A 22218-nucleotide genomic window follows, 5' to 3' on the forward strand; every position below is an offset into this window, starting at 1 on the left:
ATCTGCTAATAAGCAAAGAACCAAAAATCATCTATGGCCACTATTGGAATTTGAGCCTACAAAATCTGTAATCTCGCTGGCGGTGATGAGGCAGGCAGGGGAGGGAGGGTAAGCAGCCCCGGACTTGAAAGCAACTCAAAGTACATATCCGTGGACCTCCTCTGGATTTGCATTGTATATATAGTATGTGTAATACATGCAGAAGTGAGGTCTGTACTCTTCCATTTTGGAAAGTTAATGTCTCTGAATAAGTAACTGCTTGACCAGATTACACTTAACAAAAATCTCATCGCATACGGCATTATAGGAAATACGGCAATTGCTGAAGAATAAAAATCCTAAGAAATTACCCTATCTCACCTTCCAGCGGATTCTTTCCATGGGAGTCTTCTGGCTAACTATAACCCTTTCCTTTTGGATTCATACCTTAACCAGTTCCTTAACCAAGATTTAACTCAGGCCCCAGATCTTCCTCTGCATCAGCCACTCCCCCCCAGAAGTGATGCCTCTTCCTCTAATCCAGTGGTAATGAATATGCATCCTGGCTTCCGGACCAGGGCTGTTCTTTAAATCTTATTACAAATCGTATTACATTAGCACCCACCCCAGCCCTTATCTTCCCACAGCTCCTAGGCTCCTTAAGCACAGGGATCACATCTCAGACATCATCACATATTTCGGCATGACAAGTGAAATAGTGTGATCAACGGGAAGCTGCTGAACTGCAATTTCATTTCTACCGCCTTCCCCTACCGGACGGCTGACCTGATACGTACATCGAGCCATGACCATGAAATGACCAAAGGGAAAGGACAGGTGGGAAGGGAAGTCCGGCTGGTGGGTAAACCACAGAGCCAACAATCCACCCCCGAGTAATCAAGGGAGAAGGACTCCCCTCGTCCTTACAGATCTCTCCGCCGACACGCAGCACCGCTGGCTTTCTCTCAAAAGTATCCGTCAGTTGGGAGATCAAATAGCAATTCATTCTTAGGTGAAGGTTAATTATGATCGATTCCAGTTTCTCTAGACCTCGAACTTCCTTTCGTTCCTCTTACCTTGGCACTCGGCTAAAGTTATCTCGCCGCACGATCCATCTGTGGCTAGATACCCCCAACCCCCAACAGATCAACAACCCGCTTTGAAGCTGCGAGCTCTTTGTTGGCTATTTTCGGCATAGCCAAAACTGGTGAAGAGTGGTGGATCATGTTCGAGTGGAACCAGAATTTAGGGAAGACTCAAAGCAAAGCCAAAGCAGTGAAGAAGGAAAAACGGCTTTTTTATTCAGAAAAGATTCCAGGCAGGCCCGGAAAGGGGTCCTCAAACCAGCTGAGGTAAGCAGGGCCTAACCATTTCAAAATGACAATTATTTGGCTTTCCTCATATTTGCAGCCAAGACCCTGTGACTAGCTCTGATAATGCAATAAAGTATTTTCCAAACCCCAATCAAGGAATCTTCCCTAAAAAAAAAAAAAAAAAAAAAAAAAAAAAAAGCTCAATTTCCTTCTGGGGCAATTTAAACTATTTTCGTTGTGCCATTCTTCACTCACATATTACAAATATTTGAAGACTGTCATTCACTAAAGCTTCTTCACCTTATCTTCTCTGGCCTAATAAATCCAATTTCTTTAAGTTGCCTTCAAAGGGCCAATTTCCCAAAGCTTTAATCAACTCTGTGTCCTCTTCTAAGCCCAAAATGTCCATTCTGTTCTCTGAGAAAACCAATAAACATCCTTTAAAAATGGCTTAATGCCGGGGCACCTGGGTGGTTCAGTCGGTTAAGCATCTTACACTTGATTTCGGCTTACGTCATGACCTCATGGTTCGTGGGTTCTAGCCCCGTATCTGGCTCCATGCTGAAGGTGGAAAGCCTGCTTGGGATTCTCTCTCTCTCCCCCTATCTGTCGCTTGTGTGATTGTTTCTCTCTCAAAAATAAACTTTTTGAGAAAGGTGTAACCCAAAGAATGAATACAGACTTGTCCTCCTGCTATATGTTTCTTTTCACGAAAATTTACTTCTCATCATATGACTGATACACAACACACAATTCTTCATAATCCCCATATCCCACCATTGATATTACACAGCTAAGTTCTGTTGACTTTTGGGGTTTAGTTTTGCTCTCACGTGGACCTAACCGCCTAAGAAGAATCTCATTTGTATCTACCATCATGTCTGGGAAATGGAGTTTCAAGTTCATGCAGCCTGTAAATAGTCAATAGACAAACACAACAGTGTCCAACATATTCCTCCCCTCAAACGGGATGCTCCTCCTCTGACTTTATTTCCATCAATTCCATGGTCCCACCAGTTCTCCCAGTCACCCACGCCTATAATAACTCCTGCTCCCCTTCGTCTCAACCTCATCAACGTCTGACACACCCAAGATGCCTATAAATTTGCCAAGTGAATTCAGTCGGCTACCTTTATCTTCTTCGTGTACTCGTAAGTATTTTCCCTTCTTTCCAGAGCACGCACCCTAACACCCAGGCCCTCACCCCTTCACCCAGAGGCCATCTAAAGAGCCTGACTGTCCCTCTATCCAGCTCCCCTCCCCATCAGCACAAAGCTTAGCCGTGACACGAAACCATCCTGGAAGAGGCCCCTGAGAAACTCTCCTTGAGGTATTTGTACACCCGTGTTCATATCAGCATTATTCAGAACAGCCAGAAGGCGGAAGCAACCCAGTGTCCATTGGTGGATGAATGGAGAAACAAAATATGGCAGAAAATTATACATGTGCATATGCATATGCATACATACATACACATATACATACATTTCCCTCCTTAAGAAGGAAGGAAATTCTGACATATGTTCCAACATGGATGAACCTTGACGACATTATGTTAAGTGAAATCAGCCAGTCACAAAGACAAATACCGAATGATTCCCCAGCGTGGTCAAATTTCACAGATACAGAAGATAGAATGATGGCTGCCAGGGGCTGGGGGAGGGGGTAACAGGGAGCTGGTGTTTCATGGGCGCAGAGTTTCAGTTTTGCAGGATGGGAAGTGGTCTGGGGATGGGGTTCCACAACAATGTGAATGTACTTAACGCGGCTGAACTGGACACCTAAAAATGATCCAGATAGTAAATATCAATGTGTGTCTTTTACTAAAGGGTAAACACACACACACCTCTTTCAGTCTTCATTACCTACAAGCAAGGTGGCCCAAGTTTTTCGGAGCAGGTTGGGGACTGGACGGCAAGGTGGAGCAAGCGGTCCTGGCCTAGTAAGCAAAGCCCAGAGAGCCACTACTGGCTCAGATCCACCTTAGCCCTGACCTCTAAGCTCTTTTCAGAATCTGGACCAAACGCAGCATTAAATATCCCCTCCCTACAGTGCTCCTTGTGGCGAATCAAAGAGGCCACCTTTCCAGCCTCTTCCCCTCCCTATCCCCTCCCCCCGGCAAGCATCACACCAAGTGCAAGGACTGACAATCCTCAAATGAGATCTTAATGTCTTATCCCCTATTTCCACATCCCCCATTTTCCCAATCGAAGCCTCACCTACAGACACTCTACCCTCTAACGCGCAGAAATGAATCTCAAATATTATCTCCCACATGGACACTTTGAAAGATCTCTGATCGCTATCATGTGCCCACCAAGACATAAACGTCTCTCTTTTGAAATCCTGCCTGAGCACTTTGCACTTCTTTGGACACCAAATGCGATTCTGGTCAGACGCTGTGCTCTTACTCCATCCCTCCCCCACCTCTAGCCCACACCTACAGTCCCTGCAAGGACCAAGGCCTAGGGAATCATAGATCTTTGTTAAACGGAGTCTGACATGTTTATTGAGCATTTCTTATGTTCAACGCACCCTGTAAGTGCTAGAGAACACGAGATATTAAACCCAGGAGCACCACTGTGTGTCTAGCCTGGGGCAACAGCCAAGTTCAGCAGGGTCCCTCACTCTTAGGGAAGGCAGTCACAGAAAAGCCGCTCACTCTTCAGGTGCTTTCAATGCTGCATCACACAGGGTTCATGGACCCTATGTGAGCTACCCTTACTTACTCACCTTGAGAAAATGGCCATTTTACAGAGCTTTCCCCTCCTAAGCTCGCGTCCAGAAATCTAATCTGTATCCACCGAAACGGGCTAAGAACAAGGCAAAACAAAGAACCAGGGAGGAAAGCAGGCATTGCTTACTAATGGTAGACTTAAAAAAACAAACAAAAACTAGACATTAAATGTATACATTTCATCTTTATACCATAAAAACTCCTCTACATAATCTGGTTTTAAACTATATCCAATTTTTTTTTTTTTTTCCTGAGAGACAAACCTGCAAGAGGAACACTAAAATCAGCCTAATAGTGAAGTCCCTGTGCTGTCCCCATCAAGGACACCATACTAGGCATGTTATGTGGGTGCCCTCACTCATTCTCTTCGGGAGCCCATGCCATCATCTCTGAGTCACATAAAAAGAACTGAAGCTTACGGAGAAGTGAAGAGTCTCTTCCCAGATCACACGGCCAGCAAGGGGCCAAATGCGTAAAAACCCAGGTTGTCCCTTTCGAACCCCGAGCTCTTAACTCCGATGCCACCTGTGCTGGCTAACAATTTAGCTTCAAGTTTGCAAGCGTCAAAAACCTAGCTGTCAGAAAGATATGCGCTGGAGATACCTAACAGTGTGTCGTAAGCAAAATGTTAAGGCTAAAGCATAAGGTGAATGGAAAAATCAGCAGATGTGAATGCTTTCATTGGAGAAATCCTCTGGGTTGTTTGTCTTTCTGGGAGGAAGGAGAAAAAAAAAAAAAAAAAAAAAAAAGGCCAAGATCTGTTCAGTCCCTGAGTAGTGATTCCGAATTGTTAGGTCAGAAACCATATAAAACTCAAAAATTAAAGTTTATTTCACATTAAAAGCTGTCACGTTAGTACTTACTGGTACCTACTTGCAAAGATTACAGAGAGAAACCGGCAGATTCTACATAGTCACAGAGGTTACTCGTTTATTAGGTGCCATCCCATCCCAGACCCTGTGCCAAGCATCTGTACAAGAATCTCTTCCTAATCTTTAGGACAATCATATTAGAGTAGGCATTATTTCCACTTCTGGAATAACAATAATTCCTATTTTACAGATAAGAATTATGACTGACATGTATTATGTTTGTACTAAAAGTGTGCCAGGCAGCACGATCCTAAATATTTATTATGTAGAAGCACGTATACCGGCACAGAGAGGTTAAGTAATTTGCCAAAGTCACACAGCTGAAACGAGGATGAAAAAGTAAGTTCAGCAGGGCAGCCAACTTGCTCCAAGGTCCCAAATGTGTCAGCCATGGGGCCAGCAGACTAACACAAGGCTGTCTTCATTCCCCAGGCCTGTGCTCTGTCCGCTAGGTACCAGCATGGTCCCATCTGCACTCACCAGGGCCTAAGGCTAAATGCCTAAATGTCTAAGGGCAGTAGAGAGTGGTATTGCCTAGTGCCTCCTAAAGAGGACTGATCCTTCAGTTCAAGAGAACAGAGAAATCAAGTTCTTGACATAAATTCTCCAGATTCTTAAGTATTGCCTTGATGTTTCCTTAATAAAGCATCACTTGGGGGTGGGGGGGTACCAAACAGGTTCATGGATTATCAGCTTGCAAGCTCTACTTATTCAGAATCTGAGGTCAAAAGATGGGCTGTTTCATGTCCAAAATGTCCAAAACCAGAGGTACTACAGGCCAGGCTTACTCGGTCCCTTCACTTTCAACAAAGATTTACACTGGCTTTGCCCTGGATTCACACTTGTACCTCTGCTAACTCCCCAGTAGGCCCTACTCACTCTGGATTTGCAGCCCCCGAAGCTCTCTATTCAGGTTACAGCAACTGCATATGAAATTTTGCGTCTTTAAGGTCCTTTCAAATGTCTTTCAATCCCTTGTTTTGAAAGCTAACACACAGGAATGCGGCAAAATAAAGCACTTCCCACGTCCCAGTCTGTCAACTGTTAAACTAAATTCATTCTGGATCATGCTGCTGTAGCCTTGACCACAGCCTTTCAGGGGTTCCCATCCTGCAAGGCCAGCTCCAAGAATTCCACTCAGGGCACCGCAGCTCATTTCCTGGTGTCCTTCTTTAATCAGCTGGGGGAGACTTGAGGAAATGAGTCAAAATCCTAAGAGCAGCTTCTAGCAGCTGTCAACAACAGCAGCAAAATCCATCATCAAAACAACACCTGTACGCAAATGCTCTACAAGGGAGCCCACAAAAACACTTGGCCCATTTCTGACGAGAATCTGTCTGGGTGGTAAATCTCTAAGGGGTAAACTGCCCTTCTATCTCATGGTGCCCATCCAGGGTGAATGACCAGTGGTGTTAACTCATTCCTGGGAGTTTTCGCTTTCACAAAGCATGCCCCAAGTATATGATGTGAAGGCCATTTTTTTTTTTTTTTTTTTTTTTGGAAAGGTGGATGGCAAAATATCTCAACTGACTTTTCCACCATCGTTTTAGAGACAGTTTATCTTCATTTCTGAGGGCCTCTGGAATGGCACATCTAACACATACAGCCCTCATGCCCAGGGTCGAGTGCCAGCATACCCCCCAGACAAGTTACGTTTAATGACTCCCCTTCCTGGTGAATACTTCCCTCAAATTGAGAACACTTTCACCCACACATCCTAAAAAAGGCAATTCTAGGTCTTTTTCTACCAATATTTGGAAGGTAATGACCTTGACCATCCTGTATTCCCAGAATCTCCAACGATACCTGGCATATAATAGGTGCTCATCAAATAGTTTCCAATGAATCTCACAACTGATTCTGTTAAGGCATGTGAATGGTATACAGTTGGGCATATGGGGCTAATCTCAGGCTTTACCACTGACTATTTGGGTAATTGACTCATCCTCAGCCAGTTTCTCCGGCTATGAAATGGTAGGAATGGTAACAGCACTACCTCTAGGGCTTGTTGAGAGGACTAGAAACACCATGTAAAGGCCCCAGCATGGGCCTGGCCCAGTTCTGAATAAAGAACAACTATGTACAACAGACACATAAAGGGAAAGTTAAGGCATGTCAGAAAAATGTGTTGTAATAACACAGCATACATAATTTATCAAGTCATAAGAAAAAAATGCGTGGATGAGTGGGAAAGACGAGAATGGGGATGTGACTTTTCTGGGATCCCTTTCCAAGACCATCATGTTATTCCCAACAGGATCACATCCAAAATGTCCCGTGTCCAGCTTCTGGCTCTGACTCTGGCCTCACACCTGCAGGAACGAGGGGAAAGTATGATTCACTATTCCTTACAGGCTTATCTTGCCGGGCACAGGTGTTGTAAACACTGAGGGGAGCAGTGATGGGGGGGGGTCCTACAGAGCCCGCACCTCCTTGATTGAATTCAAAGGGAAACCAGGCACACATGTGGATTGAAGACGACTCAGGATAAACCACACCTCCCCGCTTCAGCGGGGGCAGGGGACCCGGAGGCTACCCCCCCCCCCCGGCCCCGCCCCCGTGGTCCCTGTGACCAGAAAAGGCAGAGGAATTTCAGGGAGACAGAAAGGAATCGGGGAAGGAATTCAGAAAAATTGTAGTCTACACTCAGAACACTGCAAGAGGAGAATGTGGGACCCAAAGGGTCGTTCCTGATGCAGATGCTTCACTGTCCTCTTGAGGAAATTGGGATCTCCAGAATTGAAACGACCTGCCAAGGGCACACAGCTAATAAATGGCTGGAAAAGGAAAACCAGAAGGGCACCACTAGGCTTTGTCACTATACCATACTGCCCCCCAGGAGCCAGACCTTTAAATTCCCTTTGCCAAAAAATCTGTTCAAGGAAGCCGGATAATTAGGAGGAGGAAGGAAGCAACCGATTCTTTTAATTTTAAAAACGGGGAAACTATTCTGCCCTTGTCTTTCTAGTGAGTGCCCTATTCGGGTCCACACGCATAACTGAAATTAAAAATGCCAAGGCACAAAGACGTAAGGACCAAATGTGTCATTTGAGCTTAGAGCGGTCAAATCCGCCACGGAATCTGGGCACTCACTTATAATCTCTCTCCCGCCCACCCCACCCCCCACCGGTCCAGAGGCAAGGCTTCTCTTCCTCCACCGGAAAGCCCTCACAATGCCGTTCAAGCCCGTGAATGAAGAGGCTACACCTTGAGACTTTATGGGAAACTGACCGGTAGTTAATATAGTACCACAATAGTACAAAGCGATGCTTCCTTTTGTAGCCCGTGAATCCCAGTTCAGACTCACTTTCTGCCCACTGCATCAGCGAGGTAAGACTTGAAGGTCTTTAAAAAATGACCTGGGAGAGAGCAGGGTTTCAGGGTTTACCTGGGCGATCTGCACTCGCTCGCGCACTAGCGACACCCAGAAAAAAAAAAAAAAAAAAAGGGAAGAAGGGGCAGGAATCGGAGGGCTTTCAGGAGCCTGCAAATCCTCCTCCTCCACCTTCAGACCTAAGTTCCCGCGCAGATAAAACCGGATTTTCACTACGGCTTGAGGATCCAAGTAAGATTTTGCAGAAAGTTCCACTCCATCTCCCACCCCCGCCCCAGGCGGCCCTTAAGTAGTGTAGCTATCACGTGGGAAGGGGTGTTGCAGATCTCAAAATTCCCAAAGAAAACGGGGACCCGCAATTACGGGTCGCAGACACCTATTCCAGCGGCTTGCAGAGGCCGGCCAGCCTGTCTGGGCATTCTGGCCAGACCCCGGAGGAGACCGGGTCGAAGACCTGAGCGTTCCAGCGCACGGTCCCTGCCTCCTCTCGGTGCAGGCGGCAAACGCGGCCACCAGCCGCTCGGAGGCGCGTGGCAGGAAAGAAACGGCACCGCGGCGGAAAGGGGCGAGCCTTTGGCATGGGATTTACAAAAGCAAAAAGTCTGCAACCTAGCGGCTGCTTTCCACACGCCCAGCCCAAGTTGTCCCTGTAGCCGCCACCTCTAGGTTCGCGGGGTCCGGCTCCAGAGCCGCACACCGCGCGTTTCCCAGGCAAAATGCCTAACGGGAGGGCCCGAGGACACAGCGAGCAGAGACGGCAGCGGGTCGGTCCCCAGCTCTGGGGCACAAAGAGCGCCCGCGGTTTGGAAAGCGGCAGCCACAGAGCAAAGAAAAGGCTCTCCAACTTTGCCCTCGGCGCGGCAGAGAACCTGCGGGCTGCTCCTCCAGTGCACCGGTCACACACGCGCAACTTTTAACAAAAGGAAGCAGTGGCCGCGCCTCGCACCGCGGAGATAACGCGCTGGGTGCGGACCCGGGACCCGCCCGCCTGTGCCCCCGCGCACCCCCGGCACAAAAGCAACCCCGAACTCGAACGCAGCCTGCGGCCGCACCTCACCCACTATTGAGCCCCCTAGCTGTCCTCCTTCCCGGAAGACCCCCAGCTCAGCGCCCCCGCCACCAGCGGCAGGGGCTCCTTGCACAGGTGAGCGAGGCAGGGCGCAGGAGAGTCCCGGGGACGCCTCGAATCTTCCCGGGGGCTGAAAAGCAAGGGCACCGGAGGGCCGTCAGCCACCTCTGCCGACGAACCCCTGCGGGTTCGAGCCCTGGGGGGCACAGGCTGCTCCGGGGCGGGGGGGGGGGGGCGCGGCCCCACTGTCCGCGGCGCTCTCCCACCTGTCTGGACGCGGAGCAGGAGGAGCAGGACGCAGAGAAAATCCCAGGCGCCGCGAGCGCCTCTCATCGCGGTGGCTGCGCTGGGATCGGAGGTCCGTTCCACGTTCCTGCTCTCGCCCAAGTGCACGGAGCGCGGCAAAGCCGAGCCCCCAGAGCCGCGAGCGCGGAGCAGCGGCCCCTCCTCCCAGCGCCCTCCCCCTGCGCGCCGGCCACGCCCCTTCTCCGCGCCCCTCCTTGCCTCCCCTCCTTCCCTCCCTCCTGGGTCTCGCTCCCTCCTGGCGGCGTCTGGCTTCTGCTCTTGCGACGTGCTAATCCCCGGGGGCTGAGCCGGCGGGGAGGAGGAGGGCACGCTGGCCCTCGCCGCCAGTTCCTGACCCCGGAGCCCCTTCATCTCTCCACCTCTCCTGCTCCCCTGTGATGTGGTCTGGCGATCAGAGGCGGTTCCCGGACGAGGGAGGTGCTGCCCGCGCGCTTTGTGAAGCCCGGCACCCAGTGCACATTAGGGCACGAGCCCGCCACCTGGCAGGTGCTCCCCAGACAATAAAGGTCCAACGCAAGGCCCTCGAGCACGCTCCCGAGGGAAGAGAGGGGACGCCGCTGGTGGCGGAGGTGGTGCGGAAACCCACCGGAATTGGGGCGCGGGGATTACGAATTAGGCCCCCACATTCTCCATTTTTGTTCATCAGAGTGGCCCAAGAGAGGCGCCTGGCACCATGGTAAAATGCTGAGCCGGACTGTAGGTAATTATGCTCAGTTTCTCCACCTGCTCTTAACACAATTGGTTTCTATTGGTCGGCGTGGTCTCCGCCAAAGAAGCTCCTGCTGAGACTTTCCTGGAGAACCGGGCTTGGCATTCGAGTGGGGAAGAGAGCCTAGTGAAGTTTGCTCTGGGAGCTCGAGTTTTTTAAAAAACCCATTTGCGCCAGAATCGTTGTGCTAAGCCCTCTGGGAACGTACCCACCCCCACCCCCTGTAAGGTTTCTCTTCCCCTGTATCAGGGAACAGTTACGGGGGGGGGGGGGGGGGCTGTAGGGTCTCGGCCGTCCTCTCTCTTAGCTGCCCTAGCCTGTACCAGGAGCAAAATAATAGGAAAATTATTCTCTTAAACCAGGTTCCACTCCCTGGGAAGTGCTTTATCCAAGGTAACAACAGTGTCTGTATAGGGTTTTATAGTTATTCCTTACTCTGAATATTATTTCATGCTCACAACAGCAGCTTTGTGCGGTAGGGTAGAGCCTAATGTGTATTATTTGAGTTTTAAAAGTGGCCCAAGATAGCACAGCAAATAGAGGGGAGAGCCAGTCATTTTAAGACTGACTCCAGGTATGATGACCTTTCCCTATGCATTCTAATAAACCACTAAAACACCTTACCAGAGAGCTTAAGAGTGGAAAATAAATAGGAGGAGCCCATCAGAAAAAGCAGTGGAATAATATAGATACACCTCGACTCTTCTCTAAAATTGCATTCAAAATTTATACTTAATCAGCTCCGACACTCCGCTTTATTTAATATTGAAAGCTCCCCTGTTTAATATTGACCTATTAGGACCTAAGTTAGTTTTTTAAATTATTTTTAAAGCCGGTCACTTAGATCAATACCTATGATTGACTGTCCTTAAATTTATGTATTCATTCAACAAGCATTTAAGTATCTACTCTAGGGACTGGGAGTACCATTGCTAATAGACAGATATGGGCCCTGCCACAATCCTTACGGTCAAGTGGGAACCCCCACCCAAATGTCCTAGGAAATGTGTCAAGTCATATAGCTGTGGGAAAACTGAAATTCAAAGGTCTCTGTGCTCTGGGCCATCAGACCATGTCTTTTTCTTAGGATGACAGAGATAAAAGCTACCACTCAGAGCAATCATAAGTTTCTAGGATCTTGATTTATTTCTAAAATCCATTTTGTAGTAAGAAAAAAAATCACTGTGAGTTAAAATATCAACATTATGCCTGGGAGAAAATTTACAATTTTCTTTTTCAATCAACTGATATTGGAGAGGATAACAAGTCTTCAGGAGAGTGGGTGAAAAGAGACCATATTGCAATTTAATTCTAGGCAGGAAACTTCTTAAAAAAAAAAAAAGGCAGAATAGAGAATTCCATAATGCTGGACTGTCAGTCATGTTTACCATCCAACAAATAAATATCTGCTGAGCACCTTGGTAGGCACAAGACCTACAAAAATCATAAAGACGAAGTCCTTGCCTAGGCGGATTCACAGTCTGAGAGGGTAAGCAGATACCAAAAAGATACTCTAATATTTACTAACAGGATTTGTGTTCAACCAATACACGTCAAGTTGGCCATGCTGGTTGATAGAATATTGAAATCCTTCTGTACTGATTGGAAAAAAAGCCACTCCCCTAAACACCTAAGTGCCCCTTCACTCCAGTTCCTTTCTTGAGATACCCCCAAATCTCCTCAGATCCAGCAACTAAAGGCTTAATGTCGGGCATAGTAAAGAGCCTTCAGTCCCTGTGCCTCCAGGGTTACTAGCTATTTTTAGTAATACCTCATGCCAGCTACGTACTAAAAGGAGGCACGTAGAAGGTGCTCTAAGTGATGTGCAATGGGAATAAACTGTATTTCTTAGATCATGTCCAGTAGAAACACAGCACTGGAAACGCTTAACATTGTCAGGTAGGATACACAGGACCGATTCTGTACTCTTTTTTTGTGACAGCCCTGGAGCCTCTTATAAATTATACTTTACATATTTTATTGTTTTCATAACTGTATTAGTGAGGACTCTGGGTTGCAACTTGTAGAAACCCAACTCGAACTGACCTAAGCAAAAAACAAAGAAACCTAAACCTCAATGGTTCTTATAACTGCAAAGTCCAGTGACAATAGCTTCTTAGACTTTGCTGGAGTCAAGAATTCAGAGTCATCAACTTGAAAGTGGTGTGGAGTATGTGCGTGTGTGTGCATACACATGCATTTTCCTCCGTATCCGTTCTTCAGCAGTACTTTCCGTGCACTCAGGCCTACAGCTTATTATTTCCAATGTGAGCAGAGCTTCTCTGCCCCCATGAAACCCTCCTATGAAAGGTCTGCCCCGATTTAAGTCACATGCCCATCTGGAACCAGTTGCTGAGGCCTGACCAATAGAATATGATGACTGGCCAGGTCTGGATCACGTGCCCATCCCTGGAGCCAGGGGTTGGAAGTGGATTTCATCCACATTATGAGGTCTAAGAATGAAGAAGGATGTGTCCCCAAAGAAAAACTGAGCTATTCTCACGGGAAAAAGTACTAACACTGCACAAATAGAACAAAAGATGTTTATTATAGTCACACAGTCAAAATCTCTAACTTGAAAATTTTTATATTTCTGATTGTAAAAGTAAAGATGTCTATCCTAGAAAATTTAGGAAATACCAGTGGTGCCTGAGTGGCTCAGTCAGTTGAGCATCCGGCTCAGGTCATGATCTCATGGTTTGTGGGTTCGAGCCCTGCGTCGGGCTCTGTGCTGACGGCTCAGAGCCTGGAGCCTGCTGCGGATTCTGTGTCTCCTTCTCTCTCTCTCTGCCCCTCCCCTTCTCATGCTCTGTCTCTCAAAAATAAGTAAACATTAAAAAAAATTTTTAAGGGGCGCCTGGGTGGCTCAGTCAGTTAAGCATCAGACTTCGGCTCAGGTCATGATCTCACGGTTCGTGAGTTCAAGCCCCATGTCAGGCTCTGTGCTGACAGCTCAGAGCCTGGAGCCTGCTTCAGATTCTGTGTCTCCCTCTCTCTCTGACCCTCCCCCATTCATGCTCTGTCTCTCTCTGTCTCAAAAATAAATAAACATTAAAAAAAAATTAGTTAAAAAAATTTTTTTTAAAAAGAAAATTTAGGAAATACAAAGACCATAAAAAACAAAAATCACCCGATATATAATTACTGAAGAGTTCATTTTGGTATGTTTCCTTTAAGTCTTTTTTCTCTGTTCTTTGTAAATTTTTTTTCCTTTATGCAATTTAAGATTTTACAATGTTTGTTAGTTTTCTGTCCATCTTTTTTACTAATCATAACATAAGCACTGCCCCAGATGATTAAAAATTCTTTGGAAAGTGTATAATGGCAGTATAGTTTTAATTGTATTATCCATCACAATTCTGGGTGTTTCATTATGTCTCTTTTTTCCATTTTTTGTTTCTGTCACAAATAGATTACTTGGCGATGAGCATCTTGGTAAATAAAGCTTTTCTGCCTCTGACTATTTCGGAGGGACTCCTAGATGTGGAATTGCTACCCACGGGGTATAATCCTTTTTGAGGTTGCTACTTAATAGTCCTTGCTTTTCCAGTAACTATTTAGAAGTCTTTGGTCCATAAAGTGGAAGAAATGAACGTACGATCCTCCTTGGCCAACTCTATTCTAACAGTAACCACCCCGTAGTTTATGAAACCTAAAGAAAATAATATATGTTGTTGGCTCAGCTTTCATTGAGTATTTATTGAACACCCTCAGGGTGCAAGATGTGCTACAGAGGCACTAGGAATGCAAAGTTAGAGAAGACACAGATGTGGCCCTCATGGGACTTGGAGAGAAAGGAGGGACATGCACTGTAAAGGGGTCAAAGATTAACCGTTATTCGTACTCTAAGGGAGGTATGCACAGAGTGATGTTTGAACACAGATGAGCATCTACCTCATGTTGTAGAGGGAGGCTCCCCCAAAGAGGTAGCTCTTAGATCCTTTTTTTTTAATGTTTAAATGTTTATTCATTTTTGAGACGGAGAGAGGGCACGCGCACGTGAGTGGGGGAGGGGCAGAGACAGAGGAAGACAGAGAATCCCAAGCAGGCTCCGCAAGTCAATGCAGAGCCCGATGTGGGGCTTGAAGCCTTCATGATCAGTGAGATCATGACCTAAAATCAAGAGTCCTGGCTGAACCAACTGAGCCACCCAGGCGCCCAGGTAGCACTTGGATTCTGAGGCATCAGAAGGAGGGGAAGACAAAGCAGAAAGGGGAGAAGTTTCCAACAGTAGAAAGCACAGGTGTGAAAGGGGCCGGAGGCGTGAAAGAGCACCCGGAATCTGAAGAACCCCAAGTCACGCGGCCCAGCACAGCTTGTTTAAGAGATAAAGACGCGGCGCCTGGGTGGCTCAGTCGGTTAAGCGTCCGACTTCGCTCAGGTCACCATCTCACGGTCCGTGAGTTCGAGCCCCGCGTCGGGCTCTGGGCTGATGGCTCAGAGCCTGGAGCCTGCTTCCGATTCTGTGTCTCCCTCTCTCTCTCCCCCTCCCCCGTTCATGCTCTGTCTCTCTCTGTCTCAAAAATAAATAAACGTTAAAAAAAAAAAATTAAAAAAAAAAAAAAGAGATAAAGACCCATCCATGCCGAGAAACGAGAAACGTGAACTTCATCCTCTGAACTATGAAGAGCCGCGATAAAGTGAGCTGAATCAAATTTGTGGAAGGGAGAATGTGAGAGGGGACACGGACAAGGGAGAAGAAAAGTAAGAGACCCCATCAGAGTGCTGAGGAAAGTGAGTGCAGTTTCCCGTGTCAACTGTAGTGTGCTTCCTGGAAGCAGGTTTGAATGGCAGGTGAAGGTCTGGTGGTTGAGCCCGTCGGGTTCAAGGTGCTTGCGGACTTCCTGAAAGCTAGAGATGCAGGCCTGGAGCTCAGACGGGACCAGGCTGTAGGGAGGTGGCCGCAGCCAAGGACTAGATGAGGCCCCCCTAGACGGTGCACCCCACCAGGAAAGCGGAGGGCTGAGGTCAGCCCCTGGGGAACCACCCACATTTAAGAGACAGGCAGAAAAGGAGGATTCCACAAAGGAACCTGATAAGCAGGGGTAGGAAAGGCCAGAACAGAGAGGGCAGTGGCAAAAGGAGGTTTTCAGGAAAGTAGGAGCATTGGGGGGTAATCTGTCCCTTCGGGAGGTCAAATACGATAAGGACAGAAAAGTCTCCAGTGGCGTTTGTAACCGTAATAGGAACTGACAATGCCTAGCCAGTTCTGAATTCTTTGTATACACTAAATCACTTAATCTTCCCAGTAACTCTACCAGACAAAACCTTCCCACTATACAGTCGAGGAAACCAAGGCACAAGGAAGTTAGATAACTTGCACCAGGATTTGAACCCGTGGTTGGCTGAATCCATAGTCCCTGTGCTTAATCACTGTGATAACTCACTTTTCTGGTTAGCCTAGAGGTCTTTGGTGACTAAATACATACTCTCACACTCACTCACACATGCACTCACAGACACACGGGGTTTGTGGGGCCGGAATCCAGGCTGCAGTGAATGGAGCAATTCATTTAAAGTAAAGAGGTGCAGGGGCGCCTGGGTGGCTCAGTGGTGAGCGTCCGACTTTGAGTCAGGTCACGATCTCCAGGTTTGTGAGCTCGGCCCCACATCAGCCCTGAGGATCGTGAGTTCAAGCCCCGTGTCAGGCTCTGTGCTGACAGCTCAGGGCCTGGAGCCTGCCTGGGATCCTGTGTCTCCCTCTTTCTCTGCCCTTCCCCTGCTCACAGCCTCTGTCTTTCCCTCTCAAAAATAAATAAACATTAAAATAAATAAATAAATAAATATAAATAAATAAAGAGGCGGATGTAATGGTGGGGTGCTTGGGTATCTCAGTTGGTTAAGCATAGGACCCTTGGTTTTGGCTCAGGTCATGATCTCAAGGTTCCTGACTTTGAGCCCCCATCCGGCTTTGCACTGACAGCAGGGAGTCTGCTTGGGATTCTCTCCCTCTCTTACCCCCAAGAGTGAGTGCAAGCCTGCACGCTCTCTCTCAAAATAAGTTAACCTGAAACAATAGAAATGAAATGGTATAAGGAAGGAGGGGATGGGGTGAGAGACTGAGGGGAGACTGGGGGCCTGGAGCTGTTCCTAGGCTGAGACGAAAGCACCAGAAGGGAAAGATATTGAAGATTCAGCTGGCAGGGGAGGATGATTAGAAAGGGGAAGTGGAAACAATTTAAAGCCAAGGAGGTATGTGTATGTATATATGTGTATGTATACACACACATATACATATATATATATGTATATATGTGAGGGAGACAAGAGAGAGGAGGGTTATTGGGTAGGACGACTTCCACTATCACTAACAGAATCACTGCTATCTGTTGACTCAATGGAATCTTTTTCTTTTCGCGCAACTTTAACAAGGAACCTATCTAATGACCCAGAAGGAAGTAGAACATTCCTAAGCTTACTCTTGTATGGAAAAGTAAAGGACTGTCCATAGGTGCTCTGAAGTGACAAAAAATACACTAGTGCCAGTCGCAGTCACCTTCCAACGTTCTGAAACATCACTGATTTCTGCCGAACACCGAGCATCCGTGCATAGGAGATGATCACCCACAATCCCAGAGAGGGAGGGAGGGAGAGGGAGAGGAAGAAGAACCATAGGCTCAGTTATGATCATGTGACGTTCAGCATCTTGTACTACTGGTATTTCAAGACATCACTCGTTTATCAAATTAAAATTAATACTAGAAATGTTTGCCGGTCTTGCAGAATGCTCACAGAACAAGTTACTCCCGATCCAAGGTTTTCTGTATGTATATTTATATAGCACCTAATACCTTATATGTACTATATATACAAGTATATATATATGCATATACAGAATGTATAATATATATTATATGTACATGTATTACACGTATGTGTATAACTTATATGACTCTACATATAGTACTTAAAATACGACACCACAAGATTACTTTACTGTAATTATCAACAACCACTGCTGAGAACTTCCTAGGCCTGGGCCACTGTACAAAAATAAAGAAACAGAAAAACAACACGGTAGGACCTCTTATCTAAATCCATGCTACTTCCCAGAATTAGGAGTATTTCTAAACTTCAGAGTCCTGTCTGTATTCCATAAATCCCCCCAGCCCACGGTTCAGACAACTCTTAAGTCATATATCTTTCATTGCTTTGTAACAGGATCATTTGTAACCCTGCCACAGCCTCTCCACTCGATAACACATTCTTTTTTTTTTTTTTTTTTTTTTTTTTTTTTTTTTTTTTTTTTTTGGGACAGAGAGAGACAGAGCATGAACGGGGGAGGGGCAGAGAGAGAGGGAGACACAGAATCAGAAACAGGCTCCAGGCTCTGAGCCATCAGCCCAGAGCCCGACGCGGGGCTCGAACTCACGGACCGCGAGATCGTGACCTGGCTGAAGTCGGACGCTTAACCGACTGCGCCACCCAGGCGCCTCGATAACACATTCTTTAAGGAACCGTGCGACAATTCCACTGTGGAGCTCGCCGAAGGGCTTGCCCCACGCAAAGCCACGGTGCACACAGTAGACACTGCATGTCTACAAAATGGAATTACTGACAAATTATGCACCTGGGTGCTTTTTCCTATGATTTTTATTTTATCGGGATTTGTTCTGGTTCCAAGAAATTCAACTTTAAAAAACACCTTATTATGGTTGTCATAAATGTGGAAATCCAAATCTGCCTTACCCTCATAATGAGTACCATGACCTTTTCACCTTTTCTACATTTTCCAAAGGATCTGATAAAGAAGTCCAGTTGCAGAGTAAGAAAGACTTGCTTTAAGATTAAAAGTATTAGGATAAATAAACATTTAAAAAAATGTGTTTTAAAGAGAAAGATTAAAAGTATTAGGGGCGCCTGCATTGCTCAGTCAGTTAAGCATCAGACTCTTGATTTCAGCTCAGGTCATGATCTCACGCGTTTCTGAATTTGAGCCCCGGCTTGGGCTCTGTGCTGACAGCACCTGCTTGGGATTCTTTCTCTCCCTCCCTCTCTGCCCCTCCGGTGCTTGCGCTCTCTCTCCCTTTCTCAAATAAATAAATAAATAAATAAGAAAATAAAAAATAAAAGTAAATGAAGATCAAAAGCATTAAATGGTTGAGTAAATACAAGGAGTAAAAAAAGTGCTTGACACACAGTACGTATGAATCAATTCTCTTGATTGGTAAGGAAGGGGGGAAACAGGTTTCTCAATCTGCTTGCGACTCCTAAAATTGGCAACTAAATGACCTCATAGGGACCCACCCCTCGTTCTTGGTTGATAGAAACTATTTCCAGGGGCGCCTGGGTGGCGCAGTCGGTTAAGCGTCCGACTTCAGCCAGGTCACGATCTCGCGGTCCGGGAGTTCGAGCCCCGCATCGGGCTCTGGGCTGATGGCTCAGAGCCTGGAGCCTGTTTCCGATTCTGTGTCTCCCTCTCTCTCTGCCCCTCCCCCGTTCATGCTCTGTCTCTCTCTGTCCCAAAAATAAATAAACGTTGAAAAAAAAAAATTAAAAAAAAAAAAAAAACTATTTCCATAATTGAAAGGATAGCAACAGAAGCATGTCCCCAAACTGTAGCACAAACCATTCCCAGTGATAGGACAAAGTTGCTCTGGTCATAGCTTGTCCACAGGCCTCCGGGGGTTAAGGTGACGGCGGAGACCAGGGCACACACGCAGGGCAGGGTGGGGATGGCAGGTGCACTGGGCAGGGGGGGGGGGGGGAGAGCAAGGAGGTGAATAGGAGAAGGTTGACTTCAAACCATATGTTCTGTAAAACACGCCTGATGTGCTGCTTTAGGTATAGGTGGGGCGATCGTATAATTTATCATCTGAACTGAGCCGGTTTGGGGACTGCAAGGGGACAACAGGCACAAACCAAGCAATCCAGGATGAATGGTTATCCTGACCACAGGGATTATGGCAACCTCTTTGCTACTACCCCATCCCAGTTAGGAATCAGATCTTTTGTATACCTTAGGCCCCGTAGGGAAGAAAAGCCTTGGAGATGTGGCTTCGGGGATAGACCTTATGACCTCAACTTGGAGGAAGGTGTGAACAGAGAGAGATCGAGAGAGAGAGAGAGAAAGAGAGAGGGAGTATGAGTGCAAAAACACTCGAACATTACTTGTAATTGACAGTTAAAGTCAATTAATTTTAATTGACTTGCACATTAAAAAAATAAATCCTGGCCAAAATCATCATCATCACCATCATCATCATCATCCACAATAATTATTATTATGTATTATTATTCATGGCATGATTGCCAAACTATCCACCCTGCTACTACAAAGTGCCTTTAAGATCTAGTGCATCGTAACCATGGTGGGATACCATAATAATATCTAGTGTTTAGTGCATAACTATGATGTCTCATGTGCTGACGTAAGTATTTGCCTGTACAGTTGCGTTTCTTCTCCAAACAGAGCTTTGAGGTCGGTCTATTATCAGCCCCATCTAACAGGTAAGGAGAGGTGGGCATCGATAGGCCATGTGCCTTACCTGGTGAAGAGGTGGTAAAGGTGGGCTTAGGCCCAGGCAGCCGATCCTGTACTACTTTCTCTGACACCCCAGTGCACATTGGTTCCCCCTTAGTAGGTTTTCAGATTCATTCCTGACTATTCAGACCCCAAGGGTGGGCATTTTTGAAACCATCCCTGTGTCCCCTACAGTGTCTCGCACTTGCTAACAAGTTCAAAGCTTGGGGTGCCTGGGTGGCTCAGTCAGGTTGAGCATCTGCCTCTTCATTTTGGCTCAGGTCATGGTCTCCTGGTTCGTGAGTTCGAGCCCTACTTGGACAGCACAGAGCCTGCCTGGGATTCCTCTCTCTCCCTCTCTCTCTGCCCCTACCCTGCTCTCTCACTCTCAAAATAAATAAACTTTAAAAGAAAAAAAGTTCAAAGCTTGCTTGCTGCAGACCAACTATAAAAACAAAGTGTGTGGTAAAGGGAGCAATTTAAACACTGCCAAGCTATTTGATGATATTAAGCAATATTGTTATTTTTGAGATGTGACGATAGTATCGTGCTGATATTAAAAAGAGAGCCCTTACAGTTTAGATTTATACTGAGTATGATACCTCTAAGTCCCTTCAAAATTATCCAGAGCGGGTTGGAAAGCAAGGAATGGGCAGGAATATAGAAAAAGCTAGATCGGCCGAGTGGTTGATTGTTGTTGAAGCTGGAATGTGGGACAAGGAGTTCCCCTCCATTATTGTTGACGTATAACCTTATCCACAGCAAATGGTTTTTAAAACTTGCTTGCAATATTTAACCCAATGGGAAAACCATGGGAATGACTGAGGGCAGTAGGCAAAATCTATGCCCCCTCATGCTCATTAGCTCAAACTTTGCCCAACTCCCTTAAATGCTCTGGGCCTATGTCTTCCCCTCTTGAAAGGAAAAGTTTGCCCTTGACAATTTAAAAAAAATTTTTTTTTAAGTTTTTATTTCTTTATTTTGAGAGAGAGAGAGAGAGAGAGAAAGCGTGAGCAGGGTAGGGACAGAGAGAGAGGGAGAGAGAATCCCAAGCAGGCTCCATGCTGTCAATGCAGAGCCTGACGCGGGGGCTCGAACTCATGAACTGTGAGATCATGACCTGAGCCAAAATCAAGAGTCGGACGCTTAACTGACTGAGCCACCCAGGCGCCCCATGCCCTCGACAATTTCTGAGGTCCCGCTCCAGCTCCAAAATGTTTACAGATTCTCTGATTCGGAGGCAATAGTGGAAGGAAAAAAAGTCACCAACTTCTTGCCCTGGTGGCCACACAGAGATGCCCAAACCATTCATTCCTCTTTAACCTTCAAGCACGGTGCCTCTTGCTTCCATTCATCTTCCTCCCTAGCTGGGTGACTTTGGGGAAGTCATTTAACGTCTCAGTTTCCTCGCCTATAAAATGGGGTAAGAATGGGGTCACCCCCTAGGGCTGCGATGACAATTGCATGAGTTAATATACGGAAAATGCTAGAAGCAGTGCCCAGGACATAGTAAGCACCCAACAAACGGTAAGATATTCTTTATTATTTTAATTTTATAGCTATTAAAACGAATTGTGGTCCAGTGAGGAGAAGTGATTTAGTCAGCACCTCGGTTTTCATAAACAACGGAGCAGACATTTACAAAGGCAAGTTTTCTGACCGTAAATCCAACGCCGCTCCCCCGCTTTTCAAATTGCCCTCCGAGGCCATTATTATGAAAAATAGCAATTATGAAAAATTATACTAAACAACAATCTGGGCGGATCAGGTACTACCCGAAGACTCCAGCAGTCATCAGAAACTAAGTTAACATTTATTGTTAACACAGAAACTTAGTGTGAGTTGCAGCCCGCGGCCTCTGGGTCTTGGAGCCAGCCAGCGGCTTCTCCCAGACAGCCTGGAGCCCGGCACAAGGCCGTCGGAGAGGCTGGGTGGCTGAGAGGTAAATTGAAGCAGCAGGAGTCAGGCAGCACAGTGAATGGACCCCGGGGGGTGGGGGTGGGGGGGTCTCGAGGGAGCTTCTGTTTGCCACCATGTACACAGCCCCCCTTGGAAAGAATCGAGCCTTCTGGGCAGGCTGACCTGAGGTGACCAGTTTCTTTTCCAAACGACAGCATAGGATGAGTAATTTTTCCAGCAGCTCTCCCATCGTCAGCCTCTCCACTTCTCTGGGGCTTTAATTTATCTTCTCGAGATTATTTTCTTAACGCTTTTAGAAAGGTTACGTGCCAAAAAAAGGAAAAGCGATCTCCATGTGCGCACGTGGAGAGGAAAGATCTGGGGTTAAAGAGGGAGTGGCGGAATGATGTGTGTGGGATCCGCAAAGCACATCAAATATTAGGTGGAAACATACAAAGGTGGTGCACATTTGACCATTGTGACCTGTAAAACCAGCGGTTTCACGTGGTTTATAATACGTATAACTGTTATCTCTTT

General features: G+C 46.6%; 1 protein-coding gene across 2 annotated transcripts in view; it reads right to left on the reverse strand.

Moving 5' to 3' along the window:
* Positions 1-9976, reverse strand: part of KIT (KIT proto-oncogene, receptor tyrosine kinase) — an 89745-nt gene extending 79769 nt beyond the window's left edge. For both annotated transcript variants that reach the window (XM_040483337.1, XM_040483328.1), the window contains exon 1: positions 9571-9976. In XM_040483337.1, the coding sequence (XP_040339271.1) occupies positions 9571-9961 (391 nt within the window). In that variant the 5' untranslated portion in view covers positions 9962-9976. The remainder of the gene's footprint in view (positions 1-9570) is intronic.
* Positions 9977-22218: the final 12242 nt, after the last annotated feature.

Source organism: Herpailurus yagouaroundi, unplaced genomic scaffold, assembly GCF_014898765.1.
Source record: "Herpailurus yagouaroundi ecotype Mexico unplaced genomic scaffold, PumYag 28, whole genome shotgun sequence".
In the NCBI taxonomy this organism is placed as follows: domain Eukaryota; kingdom Metazoa; phylum Chordata; class Mammalia; order Carnivora; family Felidae; genus Herpailurus; species Herpailurus yagouaroundi.